Source organism: Vanessa cardui, chromosome Z, assembly GCF_905220365.1.
Source record: "Vanessa cardui chromosome Z, ilVanCard2.1, whole genome shotgun sequence".
Taxonomy (NCBI): domain Eukaryota; kingdom Metazoa; phylum Arthropoda; class Insecta; order Lepidoptera; family Nymphalidae; genus Vanessa; species Vanessa cardui.
In genome coordinates this window covers 16,746,159-16,763,010 of record NC_061154.1, presented here as the reverse complement: position 1 = coordinate 16,763,010, position 16,852 = coordinate 16,746,159, and the positions used below count along the sequence as shown (strand labels likewise).

At 35.0% G+C, this 16,852-nt stretch overlaps 2 protein-coding genes across 3 annotated transcripts in view; both read left to right on the top strand.

Annotated features, from left to right (window-relative positions):
- Positions 1-11,153, top strand: part of LOC124542928 — a 43,612-nt gene extending 32,459 nt beyond the window's left edge. For both annotated transcript variants that reach the window (XM_047120873.1, XM_047120872.1), the window contains exons 5-6: positions 68-8,249; positions 8,410-11,153. In XM_047120873.1, coding sequence (XP_046976829.1) covers positions 68-8,249; positions 8,410-10,150 — 9,923 coding nt within the window. In that variant the 3' untranslated portion in view covers positions 10,151-11,153. The remainder of the gene's footprint in view (positions 1-67; positions 8,250-8,409) is intronic.
- A 2,430-nt stretch (positions 11,154-13,583) lies between these two features.
- On the top strand, positions 13,584-16,852 carry LOC124543272. Its single transcript, XM_047121434.1, has 2 exons — positions 13,584-14,764; positions 16,686-16,852. The coding sequence occupies exons 1-2, from the start codon at positions 13,711-13,713 to the stop codon at positions 16,712-16,714; spliced, it is 1,083 nt and encodes a 360-aa protein (XP_046977390.1). The 5' UTR covers positions 13,584-13,710; the 3' UTR covers positions 16,715-16,852.

The window sequence follows — 16,852 nt, the reverse complement described above, 5'->3', positions numbered from 1 at the left end:
TATTATTATTGTTATAAATTGAAATTACTTTGTAAAACTGACAATAATATTATCTTTTTTTTTTCAGCCGAGACTATAAGAAAAATGCTAGCAGATTTACCGGCTAAACGTCATCGAGCGATAGTAAATCCCTTAAATCCCATTTTACGCCCCCGAAGAAAGCTTAACAAACAACGGTCAAAGATGGTTATTAAGAAAAGAGCGATTGATGAGATGTTAAAAAAACCAAAATCGAATGACTTGCCGCAAACTAGCAATTCTACTAATGAAGACCGGCAAAAAAGTACGTCCAATTTGAAGAAACCTGAAAATAAAGCTCTTCAACTTACAACCCACTCGGCGAAAAGAGCATCATCAGGAATTTTAAGCCATAAAAGTTCTTTGATAAAAAAAAATACTATCAGCAAGAATAGAAAAAAAGTCTTCGCCACTAAAGATATGGAATCTGGTGGAACTGACGGAACTGATGGAAGTTGTGGTACTAGAGAAAATGATGGAACTGGCGGAACTGAGGGAGATGACGACGCTGACGGAAATGATGGCACGGACGGAAACGAAGGAAAAAACGGAAGTAGTGGAGACGATGGATTGAAGGAATGCTCAGATTTACCTTTGCAACCTCTAGAAAATGAGGATAATGTACAAATAAATCAAATGTCTACAAGCAATAACAGCTCGGAGAGAATAAATATTAACGACGGTTCATCTAGCTCACGAGAACACGGAAATCGCAGTAGTGGATCAAACAACAAAGACGGCCAAATTCCAGGTTGCAGTGGACAAAACAGTAACTCTCGCGACTCTTTTGCTCCGTCTCAGAACGTTCCTTTAAAGCATTCTATTGCTCGCTTAACTGCAAGTTCTGAGACTCATGATAAATCTGTCCAGTTCCACCATTTGTTCTTAGTTCAACAAGAATGTAACAATGTTAATCAACATTTGCCGTCGGGTCAACGTATGCTTTTTGAAAATGAAGCTGTGGTAACTAAGTTGGACAAGCCACCTTTACATTTCAATCATTCAGAAGTATTAGATGCGCAAAGTTTCCAACGAAACAAATTAAACAAACCTCGTAAAGGATTAAATGATTGTATTGCAATGCTTAGAAATAAATTAGTGGAACCGAATTCTAATATTTTACCAGGACATGTATCCGTACAATGTGGCAGCGACGAGCCGTTGGGGCCAGAACCTGTTGTGATCGAGCGTAGACGTTCAACAACTGATTCAAATATAGAAACTGCACAAAGGTCAATGCAAATGTTTTATCCTAATAGAAGTGTGGAGGATACTTCTTTAAGCTATGACACCAGCAGCCGTGTAACACGCCGATCTTCAACACGACATGGACACAGTTCTCGTCGTGAAAAAATCATAGATGTACAACCAAATAATGATTTTATGTATTGGAATCAATTTTATTATAATAAACAAATTTTACCTACCAATAAAAGTAGCCAAAGGTTTAACAAACGTGAATCAACTCGTCGAAGATCTGTTGTTTCAACAGAAGAGTTACTACTACAACATGCAATGAATCTAGAAATGTTGTCTAAAAGTAACAGAAATCTTAAAAACCTACCTGATTACCAATACCCCAATGTACCAACAAACATTCAAATAACTCATAAAACATCAAGAAAGAGTCGTCAGGAAGGACCTAAAACGAGATCTACTTCTAATAATAGTATGACGAAACCTAAAAATAAAGCTACTACAAGAACACGACAAAAAAAAATTACTGATATAAATAGTTCTCAAGGAAATACTCATCAAAAAATATCAGATGTCGATGCACCGCCTAACACAAAAACAAATGAAAGAAATTTTGATCATAGCACTGTAATCAACAACATGACTTCAACGAATGAAAAAACCGATCATTATTATGTTCAAGAGAGGATAGAAGATAAAACAACTGAACTCGGCGTGGAAAAACCAATATTACATGCGAGTGATATGCCCGAAGAACAGTTGTGTTCAAATATGTGTTCAAATGTGCCCATGATGCAATACGCTAACGATTATGATGTTGCTCCTGTTCATTATAATATAGATTCAACGTCGACGGCACCTCTTGACCTCTCTAACAAAACAACTAGCTTGGAAGATACACGACACTACATTACAGAAGAAGTAATATACTGTGAAGGCAATTATGATAGTTATGAAACATTAGATTTATCTAATAAAAGTATAAATATTGTTGAGCCAGAAAAAGATCTTTGCAACAATAATGATGAAGTAGTAGACTTACGCGTAAATAATAGTTCTCAATTGTTGCCATCACACTCAACAACAACAGCATTGTCAGAGAGGAGTAATAACTTAGAGGGTAATGCAACTGATTTCTCGTATGGACACCCTGAGAGATGGATATATGAACCAGACGACTGCCTACCAACAGATTTGTCAATGAGAAGGAACGACTTATTGACGGATACTTATGAAAAAAGGAGGCTTTATACACACGACAGTTCGGTAGAAATTAATATCATTGAAGATTTATCTCATCCAACAACCCATGTACGAGATATGTGTATGGTTGCTCCCCAAAGGGAGGACCTTGATACTGAAGAACCGACTGATTTATCTATTCGGAGAATTGGGAGTAGATCGAATATTTCAAGTGTTTGCATCTCTCAAGAGCAACATATTTCTAACCGCACACATTCAAATAGCATCAACAAACAATCGGGTCCTAATGATGAAGAAATTCCAGCTGATTTGTCTAGTACTAATAAAGACACAATACATAATAATTATTATTTAGATGAGCAAAGAATTCCTCAATATTTAGAAGCAGTGGTTTCAAATAATCATGAAATAAGACCCGTTATTGATGGTATAGCTCCACAAGCACATCTAAGCTCCATAGATTCAGGACAAATTATAGGTGCTCACTACAACCTTACAGCGCAAGTACCAATCCAAGCAGCTGCATTAGAACCAAGAACTATCATCACGTATTCTGAACCATTGTTAAATGAAACACAAAATATGACTACGGCTGGCTTAGTATCAACACCTTCTGGACCATGTGACTTACCTATATCGATTAACTGCCCGTCGATAAAAGAATGTGGTAATCGCAATGATGTGACTTACTTGATTAGTGATGAGCCACTGAGCTTATCTACTAAAAAGAGTGGTGAGACGAAAATTTGCAGCTTAATGCATCGTGAATTAGTACCAAGCCGTTATGAATATGAAAATGCTAAGGAAGCTTGTACGTTATCGCAATATAAAGAAGCAGAACCCTCAAGTACAAACACGAATTCCAACTTAAGTCTTACATCAAAAGCATTTTCACCAGTTAGGCCTGTAAATGAAACAACTGTTGTTCGTAAATCAAGTTCTCCTCCATTAGGACATAAAGCTATTAATATTAACAACAGAAAACTATCTTCTGAAAATGATTTATCAAAGGAAAAAAGCCCCGCTTCTACGTATAGAATAGATATGGATAATTGTAATATGGAGACTCTAAAAGAAAATTACAATAAAACTAATTTAGATCAGGATCCAGAAACAGCTAAAAAGATAGCTATGTTACCCAAAGAGCTCGTAGAAATTTTAGGGACAATGCCCGCAGATCATCGCATTCAACTTCTTAATGTGTTGCCTCAATATGTATCGTCATCAACATCGCCAGTGTCATCTCAAAATACTGGAAGTGTGAGGCGTAACTCGACTTGTGTTTCCGCTAATTCTTCGTCACCGTCACTTATAAGCAATCATTCGGAAAGTGACCTAAAATCATCCGAAAGTCTATCTTTATTACCAAATCAAACTACATCTTCTCAAATTTTACAATTTGTTGAAACATCACCTACGGTTTCGAGTTCTATACTTTTAACACCGCCTACACCTCAACTGTCAGATCGACATTCAAATCAAACCCATGAAAATAGTGAAATTAAATCAATAGAATATCGAAGGAAGTCTAGAATTTCAATAGATGAACAAACTCCTCAAAATATTATGATTAGTGATAACTTAAAAGCCAGCTCTTATCCAACAACATTAGACGAATATAATCGCCAAGACCGCATAATTGATTTGACGGGTGATGAGTTTTCACCAGACACTCCTGATGTTTCGTATAATATGGAACCATACGCGAATTTAACTCGCACCTCAAAGGACATACCGAGTTCAATTGCGGCTCCTAAATCCAAAGCATTAAAGACGAACAGTGACAAAACAGCAAGTTTAAGGGCAGTACGTATCAAAACTTCATCTGAACGGCAACGAACAGTTTTAACTGAAAATACACTGGCAAAAAAACACGTCGATAGTACTTCACACTTAGCCGAAGAAGAACTTCAAAATAAAAGTTCTGAAATAACTATGGCTATCCAACAAGATGAAATAAGTAGCACTCAACATCGTCCAGCTATAAGAACGTCTCCAACTGTCCATGTGAGGAGTGATTTGTGTCCAAACGAACGCATTTTAAACGATAAACAAATGCCAGTAGATAAAGTGACTGATGAAAATAAGGATTATGATGTAAATTATAGTTTACCTGAGAAGCAAAATATAGTAACTTCGTCTCTTTCGAAAGATACACATTCAAATTTTAAAGATGATATTATAACAAAAGATAATATGCACCATGCTAATACCGATAAATCATCAAAACTTCCCGTGTCGTTAAATGCGATTGATGTAAGATTTTCGAAAAACATTGAACAGGATTACTGCTCTCACTCAAAAATTGGTGATGGATTACTAAAGGATAAAGTTGTGACTAAGACTGAATTTTTCATATCCCCTGGCTCAAAAAAAGCATTTACCGTAGATGATGATGATTCTGAAGATGATGTGACTTTAGCTGTTATTGTAAAACAGAAACGACGTAGTTTACACGCATCTCGCGACGATGAAACATTAAAAGAAAAGATAAATACAACAAAAGAAATTGGATCATTGAATAAGTCGTCTGACCAAAAAAACCAAATGTCGTTTAACAAAACATCATCTTCGGAAATTGGCAGCTTATGTGAAACACAATTACTAAAAAGTTCAAGTGATACCAGTTATAATACAAAAAAAATAAAAAGTGATGAAAATCAAACCAAATTGTCTGAATTATCTACTAGAAAAAAAGGCAGAAAAGGCCGTCGCGTGAATATTATAGAGAGTACCAACTATGTGTTGCACCAAGGGCCAACATTGAACACGAAAGCTGAGAGTGAGGATGAAATTAATAAAGAAAACAATATGTATATTGAAAGTATAGAAAATACGGAGGTATCTAATAATTCCGTTAATTCTGAACAAGTTGAACCAGATAATAATCGATCAACACCAATAAATATAGAAAATGAAAAAGAAATTGTACCGAATACAACTGCAAGAAAAGAAAAAGCAGAAGTAACTCATAGTTCGTATAGTGATTCCCTTACTTCAGAAAACGTTATCAAGGAAAAATCAAATTTCGAAGCAAATATTAGAAGCCAGAAAGACGTTACAGAAGATTCAAATGAATGTAAACTTATGAGATTACCTCATACAACGGCTGAGGATGATATTGAAGCTATAGAGAGAGAGAAACTTTCTTCCAAAGATGTGGTGTCTTCTGAAGAAGTGAAAATAGACGAAACTCGGGTAATTGACTTAAAAAATCAAGCAAATATCATTAAAATAGTGGAATCTAAAAATATTTGTCCCAGCATAGCAACTGTGGAAAATTCTCTTGAAAATAAAAATGAAACCGAAATAGATGAAATTAATCTCACACCTTTGCGACGAAGTAGACGAGGAAAATCGTTGTTTATTGATAGTAGATCTATTTTGAATGATAATTCTTTAAATGCTGATAACAATGCTGAGCCAAGAGCCCCACTAACAAAAAAGCAATTAATTTTTTCTAAACTTCTGCAAGATGAAGAAAATCATAAAAAACCAGTTTTGACCACTTCTGCTGATAAACCAATTTCCGAATCTATATCAAAGGCCATTAATGAAAATAAAGTGGATAATAATCGTGATAGTGAGTTTAATAATTACGAAACTGATGAAATTAAATGTAATAAAAGAAAAAAGTCGCCCCAATCCAAAAAGAAATTGAAAAAGAAAAAGTCCATTACGAATGTTCAAATAACTAATGAACAACCGGAAGAACAAGTAGCCGATGAAAAGATACAATGTCTAGAACAGAATAGAACAGAGAAAACACCCGACAGCAAGGTTTCGTCAATTTTAGTGACTTCTCAAATTGATGACACTAAAATAATATCTACAAATCCAACAGATTCAACTGGTAATCTTGAAATACCAAGCACTGTCATTACTAAAAAAGTAATTGAAAAACGAAAATCAAATTCTCCTAATAGAGATGAAATGCTACCAATTTTGAAACTAAAGAAACCTAAATTAAACGATGAAGTCACCGTAGTTTCACATACAGAACGTAAAGAAGATATAAAAATTACTGAAACTGAAATAAAACTGAAGGAAAACATAGATTCTTTACCTACAATAGTTGCTACACGAAATACAACTTGCTACAACAAGGCAATAAGGCGAGCACGATCAAAGTCAGTTTGTGTAAAATCTTCCGGAACGGAATTATATGATCCTTACGATATTGATAAAATTGAAGATTTAGAGGATGTGATCGATAAAAGCGAATCATTTGTTAGGATAGACGTATCTTCAGTTCAGTTCAATACATCGAAAGCGGTCGTTGCAATAAAGACTCGAAAATTAAGTAAAACTGCACCTTCAGCTATAATTGACATATTACCATCCGAGGCTAAACCACCTGTTGATGATGTCAGTGATGATAATCTCGATAAAAGAAATACATCTGAATATAATAATAACTCTAATGTTGATACGAAAGATGGCAGCAGCGATTCAGATGCATCTTCAAAAAGCGATGTTCCACTTAAAATATATGTACAAGAAAAAGAAAAGAAGCTCATGGAAATATCACCTACATCAGAACGGCTGGAAAAATCTCTTAATAATGAAGAAAACAGTAAAACAGACGAAAAATCAAAATCTCGTAAAAAATATAAGCAAACCCAATCTATAAACAACAATGACTTAAAAAATAATATTAATAAGACACAAAATGAAGAAGAGCTACGTTCCGAGCAGTTTATGGAAAGTTTCGGTTTCTTCTCCGAAAGAAAACCTAGAAAATCTAATTTATTGGCCACTAAGAAAATTTCAGAGACATACAATTTAATTGAAAACGATGAAATTTATTATGCTTCCAAAGATCGTGTGACAAAAAAATCTGCAAATGACAGTAATAAAGAGGACCAGGCATTGTCATTAAGGAAATCAAAATGTACCGTCTCGCCTCCCAAAAAAGCTACAAAACGAGGAAGGAAAAAGAAAACTACCATTATAATTCAACCCAGTTTTTGCACTGTCTGTAAAAAATTTTTTCGTAGGTGGGATAATTATGTAAGACATTTATTATCTCTATATCATATTTCAAGACTTTGTGAAATTGAACTAAAAGTTAAAACAGTACTGATTGAAGAGGAACCCAACTATTTGCTCGCCTATAGACAGCAACTTAATCGATTAAAAGTGCTTCAAAATAAAATAGCGAAACGGAAAAAGAATTGTTTATCTACTGCAGATATTGTTCTTCCAACGCTTGAAGAAATTTTAGCTGATGTAAAAAGAACTATACGAGAGCAACAACTTTCTCGTCGAAGCTTAAGTCGAGATGAGGCACTATTTATAGATTGTTGTGAAATGTTAAAAGAATCTCATCAAAATCAAGGTACACCAGTCAAGCGAGTCCGTCAATGTAATAGCTTTAATTGTGAACAAGCATGCCAAGAAGAGTTAGCGTTGTTAGAAAAAAGTATCCTTGATGACAGATGTGCTATAAAAAGTGATGAGGAAATGGACTCGGTGACAGCAAAAAAGATTTTGGAAAGTGAGGAAGTTCGAAACTTAGAGAACGATTTAATATCCAACCTAAAAGAAGCGAATGGACTTAAAGGACCATTAACTAGTAATCAGTTAGAATCGCCGGAAAAATTGACTACTATAACGGATTCGCAAACCATTTTATCTACTTATGAAATAACAGAAGAGTCTAATAGATCTAACTATAAACCGCATATTGAAGTTAAAGACAAATTATATCCTGACGTCGTCGAAAACATAGATATGTTCGAAGATAAATTTGATAAAATAAAAAGGAAGTGTCGGTCTCAAGCAGCTGCTGCCAAACAAGTTCAAACGCACGTCGAATTAAACGCCAGGTAAAAAATATTTTTGGTACTATCTTATTTAAATAATTATATTAATATCAAATTTTTCATTTCATATTTCTATATAGAAGTACATATTTATTTTTATTCTGTTGGCTAATTGTCTGTATTTTTTATATTTAAGACCTTTAAAATATATTTGTTGTTGCAGTTATAAAAATAGAAAGAAATCAGAAAAGAAAAAAGTGAACAATAGGAAAGGGCAAAACACGGTGCCAACCAAGGGTGCTTTAAAAGGATTCGATGGTGTTAAGGTGTCAATTCAAACATCCGATATTAATATGTCAGCGATCGTACCAATCGAAAAAGTTCACAGGAAAAAAAGAAAGAGTGGTTCTAAAAAGAAGAGAGAACGAACGAATTCCGAAAAAAGTAGCTACCGTGAAAGTAATAATAGCACAAAAGATTTATCTCAGAAAAAAGTTGACGTCTACGAGTTTATGGATACCGAAGACACCGAGGTATTTGAATTTAGACCATCAACTCTTATGGAAAGACTTAAAAGCATTAACAATAAAGAATTACCAAGTACATCTAAAACGATACATGAAACCGAATTAGCTGAAGTATCGAGTGAAAGCGGGTCTGATGGCGATGACTTCGTTTATATGTCAGATGATTATGTCTGTAGTGACGACGAAACCGAAAACAGTATGCTATCTTGTGAATTAGGCAATGGAAAAGGAAACATTGAACACAAAATATCGACTCTGGTAAAAAGAAAAGAAGCAACAGAGAAAAATGCTGTGATGGGAAAAATATTCAAAAATAACGCTGTGCGCACTGAAAGAAAAAGTCCAAAAAGTGTAGAGACCGTAAAGCCTAAAGCTAATCTAGACCAATTGTTTGATAGTTTACTGGAAAATGAACCTAAAACCTCTCAAGACGCAAATGATGAAGTATCTAGTGATAAAGATGAAGGTCCACCATCACGGGTGTATCTTAGCATATCACCTCAAAAAGAAGATCAATCCCGTTTTAACAAATCTTTGAAACGATCTGATCAAGCATTGACTCTGACGAGTGAAACTGGATTGACTCAAAAGTACAGTACGCCCTCACCGACTTTACATCCATCTTTGGCATCATTTTCAACAAGGCGTAAGTCTATAACACCCCCAAGAAAACTGGAACCAAATATCAACCCAGTTTCAATTTCAGACCAAGTACTCTCGAAACGAAACGATGACCATAAAAAAATTGAATCGCCAATCGAGATACATTCAAAGAAATACGAACCTTTACAATCAAGCAATAAAAATCTCACTGCGCCAGATACAGATGACGCTCTACGTAGACAAAGTGATGAGTTTGATTACGAGGAACCAAAATCTAAGGATTTGTTTTACCAAGATAAATCGGATAAGAAAAAGAGAGAAACACCCAAGTATGACAGTTATGACTACGACGTGGACTCTTACGACCACATTTTGTCGGAAGATGCTGGTGTTGCTAGACAGAGAGCACGCAGAAAATGTACTGTTGGAAAGCAAAATGTTCTAGCTGAGACTTGGAGCTCCGAATCGGAACCGGACGGTGCTCCTCCACGACCAAACAGTGCCGAATCTGTAGCCGCTGGTAGCGGACGCAAAAAGAAAAGTAGGAAGAGAGACAGTCAGTCGAGCAGCAATCGAAAGGCGAGCAGGCTGGTCTCTACAAAGAAACACGAATATGAAAGCAGGGTAGATAGCAGTAATCGCAGCGCAGGAAGTGGCTTGCCGGCGCGGCCGCGGTCGCCGCCCCACTACTGGTCGGAGGGCGACGACGAGCAGGGACACCCCCAGCAGCACGGCTGGATAGTCGGCGACAGTCACAAGAAACTCGTCACTATGTTAGCTCACGCGAAGGGCCGTAAGCGCAGCGGCGATGACAAACGTCACTTGCTCGAGTAAGGCTGCGTTATATAGGGTATGATAATGAATTTTTGTAAATATTTTGTACATAATATTCTAGTTGTTTATGAATGTCATTATTATGACATCACGACCAGAAACTTTTTAATCTAAAGTTTAATTAATTTCAGTTTTGTAAATATTGTATATCTTTTATAGTATATTTTAGTTAAATTTTTAAATGAGCCTACGTACTGTTGGGGTTGATTTAACAAAATCGACTTTTAAGCAACCTTTGCAGTATATTAGCTAAATTTTTAGCGGAGTATATTTTATTTCGAATTCGATATATCATCTTATATTGATTTCACAGTTTATCTATTAAAATATGAATTCTAAGGAGATAGAGCATTGTCTTTAAAATAATATGATAATAGGCGTTCGTAGGTTAGTCGTAGAATATCAGCGCTAATTTAATGTGTCTAATAGAGAATCTATCAAAAAGTATATTCACTTTAATCTTATCAGCGCTTTTTCTTATCAGTTTTTTTTAACGAAAACATTTCATAATTTTATTTATCGTTTTCTAGCCGCAAAGGGAAATAAGGCTTCGAGTATAATTGAATTTATTTAATAAAGAGCAAACGTTAATTTTAATGCTGTATGAGTTTAGTATGTTTGAAATGATACGGTTTTATTATATTTTATTTGAGATGTAAAGCTTGAGTTGCAGCGTCGTGTAAATAAAATATATTAGATGTGATTCACAATTATAATAACACGATATAAACGGATTGTATGTGTAAATGTTTAGTCTAAAGTGCCCCCTCTCTTCTGCGAGTGTTCCAATGCCCGGTTTTTGAATTTCCCAGTTTAGTTCGCACTCACTATTACTTCAGAGTTGTGCAATAGATTTACGTCGTCAAGCTATTCAATAACTATGGAACCGACAGCCAGTTCCTTATGTGCCACTTAATAGTTCTTGTGAAAAAATATGTCTCTTATATTTATTGTGAAAAATTTCGTAAATAAAATCAAAATAAAGCAATTGATCGTCAGGTGAGTATACGCTAAATAACTGGTATCAAAACAATATATCAACGCCCAATACTACACCCGTTAACATACCGGGTAGTCTTCTCTTGGAGCTTCGGTTTCAGGGTACTGATATTAAATAATTAAACTCTAGTACTTTCTGATTCAGACTCTGGTGAGTAATGTAAATATTACCTGTGTTAGCGTTTAAATAATATTCATACATATTTTACTGTTAATTTTTAAAAGTATTTACAAAGCAACAAAGTTACTGAGTTAAGTTTGTAACAAAAGAAACGTAAAATATAGTCGGAGTACCAATAAACGGCACACATGGGTTGTTAAGTTAACCCCAGTGAAACTGATACTGGTTTACGCTATGATGTTGGGATACGTTGAACGTTACCGAACCGCTAGAACTAATAAATAAAAAACTGCCACAAAAAGCTTCAGAAACCGGGCATACGCACGTTGTACTGCGTACATCCCTCGAAAAGTTGTATTTTCTGTGATTTTTGCATAATACTAGCGAAATATATCATTTCGATTTTATTACGTATAAATTGTATTTTATTCCTGACATTAAAGAAATAATTTATTTACAAGTTTGTCTATAAGTTCATGTCTTAGAGAATGTATGTTTGGTAACGATCGCGAGGGGCTGATAACGCGGTCTGGCGGCCTGGGTGTTGTGTAATTTTGATTTTGTTAACTATTTTTATACATTAGATTTTGATTAGTCAATTAACACATGAAATCTCAAGCTTTAGTTGTCGATTATATCTAGTCCAAGGGTGGAAGGAATTTCAGTTAGCCTCATTATCAGCCTCGGAACTATGTGATCTTTTTCCATTACTAAAGAAGACTTATCTAACGATAAACTATGTCTAACGAGTGGAGTAAACGAGTTTATTTCTGGAGACAAAGCTCAATGTTGAAATTTTCTTTTAATTTACCCAGCACAGTACTAAATATTACCCATCGAATAGTTTAGTAGATATTATGTAATACCATCAATCTGTGTGTATAGGCTCCCAAAGTGATCGTACTAGCTAATTAAGGTAGATTTATTAAATATTTGTTTGATTAAAACTATTATAATAAATTAACCGCCACAATGAAATCTTACTTGTGTACTCTATATCTTAAGACTTTGATGTAAAATTCACTCTGTCGAACCGTGTTGTAACATTTGTCCGTCGAGGGCGGTCGCGCGGCCGTCGGTCGCCGCAGCGGTTGCCGCCAGCCCGGTGCAGCGCTGTCCTCCTTCATATATCTGCTGGGGTTTCGTATTTACGTGCCCGCTGTTAGAGAATCAAGTCTACATGTTTTTAAAAATCTGTGTTATTTCATAAGATGAATTAAGAATTAAAATATATACTTTTAAATATATGTGGTATATAAATAAAAAGTCTTTCAATTCCTACTAAATTGATTATGATACGAGATAACTTTGTACACCGTGTTAATGTAAGTAAGCTAGACTTGAGGACATGAACTTGTACTAAGAAATTGTATATGATTTAGTGTTTGTACCTTAATGTGTTTTGAGTATATCTTAGGTCAACAAAGCCTTACAAAAGATCGCCTGTTCCGGTATTAAAAGTAACAATTCATTAAAACCTCTGTAAAAACATCTTTAAAATTATAAAATTCAAAGATAAAATTCACTTAATTGTAAAATGACGAATCAAAAGTGCTTGTAAAAGCCTACTTGAATATGTTGATTTGATTTGATCTATTGAATCAGTCAGATAAGTCAGATCAAAAGTTATGTATAAATTTTACATACAAAACAAAACAAACCTTTTTAAACTTGCTGACATTTAAATTTTGAATATTATATTATAAAAATTTAAAATTTCTTAACTATTGCCGTATATAATAAAAAGGTGTTTTAAGAGGTTGTGTAAAGTAAATCGGACGAGGGACGCGACACATCACGTTTTTTACTTTAGTTACTGTTCCTACCTGTCGCTGATTGCTTTCCGGCTGTTCCTGGGATTTCTTCGCACCAGAACTTAGTTATAAAAGACTATGGTATAGTATAATGAAGCTATTGTTCTAAGAGATAAATGTTCGTACCAACTTTTCAAACTTATATTTACTATATTATTTTTATCTGATTGCAAAGTAGAATCATGATTATTTTTTCATTAAAACTAACAATAAATGATAAAATACTATTTCAATCTATAGATTAGTAAATTTCGTAGATACAGCACAGTTTATTTTGATCAGCATAGTTAGGTTATGTCACAGGCAACAAGTTTTTATTTATCCATTCAATTACCAAACGCCGTCAGCTCAACAGGTTCATGAATGGCATTCGCTAATACATATTCCGTACAAAGACTAGAATAATTCAATTTAAAGTCTTCTATAGTAGGCAATAGTTAGGTTATACAAGACAGGATCGATAACTTTCAGTGCCTGGATTAAACCGTAGATGCGCATTTTCGAAAATAAATTCAGTTACAAGAGAGAATTTGAAGAGAACGCACGTTTACATCATCCGTGATCGCGTGATCTATAATCTTATCGAAGTATTTATTCTTCGCGTGGATCAGTCTACAAGCATTGCAATGGGTAATGAGGACTCCAGTACATCACAGCCGCCCAGCCCCGACACCCGAGAAGACACGACCTCGTCCAGTTCATCAAGTTCAGATGAAACTTATTTGCATACGAAGTCGCAAGTCAGTCTCTTGAAGTCCCATCATCAGAACTTGACGGACTTGATCAAATTAATGAAAACACAGGAGTGTAAAGAAAAGATTCCGATACCTGAATTCAATCCAGACAAATCTGATATTGATCCACGTACGTGGTGTGATCTCATTGACATTTATATGGCGGAACGTAACCTACGCGGCAGTACATTATTCATGGTCATCAGTACAGCCTTGAAAGGTAGTGCCTTGCGTTGGTTATCTCAGCTGTCTCATGAAGATATGACCTGGCCAGACTTTAAAAAGATGTTTAAAACCAGATATTGTTTCGAGACACCGGCAGCTGTGGTAATAAATTTTCGGAATAGTCGACCTACAGAAGACGAATCATTACCGGCATATGCTACTCACTTAGCGACCGGGCTTATGTCGAGCTTGCACGGTTTGACAACTGAGCAGATTATAATTGCAATGGTTCTGTCCCAAGTGTCAAAATTTGACACAAGACTGCAGCGTTTAGCATTTACCACCGACATGTCCACACTGGCCAAGATGCAACGAGAATTACAAGCTTATTCTTTCTTAAAGAGAAAAGCTTCGTCGATTGATGGAAGGACTCATAATAAACAAAGAAAATCAAATTATTCAATAAAATGCTTCAATTGTGGTAAATTTGGCCATCGAGCTTCAAATTGCCGCTTCCGACGATATGCCAGGCAGACGGCAGCCTACAACAGATCTATGCCTGGAACTGCTACTACTGGTAATCGAGAGAATATCCGGAACGTGACATGTTTCAAATGCGGATCCAATGTCCAAAATGCAGTCGCTTGTCCACAAAACGCTGGGCCCAGCGGCAATCAGGGTACAACCAGTGGCGGAGTCGGAGCGGCAGTAAGCGCAGCGAGCCAGCGTTGGTTCGATGCTTGCTTCATGAACAATTCTCAAGAAGAATTGTTAAATTATAGTGAGTAATTGTAGAGTAGTAATAAATTGTAGAGTAGTAATAAAGTGTATAGTGAGAATATTCTCTCATTAAGAAGTCTTATCTTTGGATGTTTTAGGGAAATGTGTTTAGAATCACAGAATCATAGTCACTCTGTAAATAATTGCTGAAAGTAAGATTAATGAGCTAAGTTTGGAAAAATATTTATTGATTTATTTTAAGTACATACTAAAAGTAACAATAAACATAATTGGAAGAGATATTTTAGACTAAAATTAGGTGTAAATATTACTGCTGTTATTTTTTTATTACTTTAGAAAAATATTAAAACTTAATAGTTTATTTTTATAAAAATGTACAGCTTTTAAATGTCCACTTGTTGGATAAAACATTTTCTAGTAATTGAGGAGAAAGGTTTGGATTCAATTCCACCATGCTGCCCGCAGGCATCTCAAAATATCTATATATTTTAGTATCCGTATACTATCTTATCGATTTAAACTATTTAAGACTATTCCAAATACATTTACTCCTATTATAAGCTTGTAAAGCATATTCCAGACATTCTACTTTTTCGCTTAAACGTAACAAAGACGACGCGAGTGCGCTGTAAGACAACGCTAAGTAGACTGCCTCTCAGATATCTATGAAATTTATTATTTATTGCTTTTGTCCTGTACCTGGAATTAATGGAATACAATTAAGACTTTTTTCTTACTTCCTGCCTACGCGTGTTTGACATAATATCACGACAGATTGGTAGTGCATTGTGATGTAAGTAATGGTTATTTCTTACAGGGCTATTAATGGTGACCACTTACCATCAGGTACCGCCTACCCATACCGTAACCCTTTAGGATCCGTTTCCGGATTCCATTATTTTCTGATGTATTTAATCCTTAAATAGCATTCGGTATATTTCTGTTCAAAACGATAATTTTTTATGGTAATGGCCTCCCTCCTTTGACTAAATTCTCACACTGGGGACTACATTTGGTGAATAATGATAGTCAAGCATTTAAAACTGTAGTTCATGGATTTTCGTCATGGCTGTGTTGTCAGGGAGCGCATTGTTTTTTAAAGTATTTTGTATTTCATTTACAAATGTGGCCGTCAGCTTGTCTAGAATCGAGGTCCAATACAAGCTGGTTTTCCTTGTTTAAAGAAAATCTAATAGGTACAGTAACTCCTTTCTCTCGCTTCCTCATGTGCCAGAGCGTTGAAAACGTTCATTTGAATCAAATTTTGATCTAATGTAAACAAATGTAGCATTCAAGCGCGGACAGTTTTCTCGTCCGAAATAAGTATTCGAAATACGTTTATTTTCCTAGTTCTGTTCTGCTATCACCTATGTACCTTTACAGATTATAGAAGCATTCGGCGAACTTAGTTAATTGCCCTGAAAATGTTTACAGGCGTTATTATTATAATAAATTCTTAAAAGTATATAGCATCTAGGGCAATATAAATAAAATAAAAAGAAATAGTTTATTTCAAAAATCGTTACGATAAAATTTATTGACGTAATCTTTAAATTAATTCTATGGCCAGACTTACGCCTATTCAGATATGTAATCATAGCATTGTGTGACCTATTTATATTTCAATACTTGCTTACTGTACTAGAATAATGTTGATAATGTCTATACATTTCCATTTGTTCATGGATTTCCACTTAATATTTTCTATATAGATACGTATTGTAAACCAAACCACTATAGGTCTTAATTTTTTGCCTAATAGAAGTCCTATGATTTCTATATGACGTCGCCGTGTTAAGCTAGTACTAGTATAAGGCAGAACCTCCCAAGAATGATTTTCCCAACATACATAATGTAACAATAACAATGAGACAAGCTGTTTTATTCGAACTTAATGGTCTAACTTAACATAACTGACTGTGAACAAACGAAGAATTACCAACATATTTTTCTGTTCATAGGTCTTACACAAGAAGACGAAGCAGATTAAATTATCAAGATAGCCGTGTCGAGTTTCATCAATGAAAAATCTTACTTTTTCTTCGTAGTGATGGTTACTTCCGTTTGGGTTTTGGAAGGCGCTGATGTGCGTTTTAAACGTGTTGAAACGTGCACCGATGATCTTATT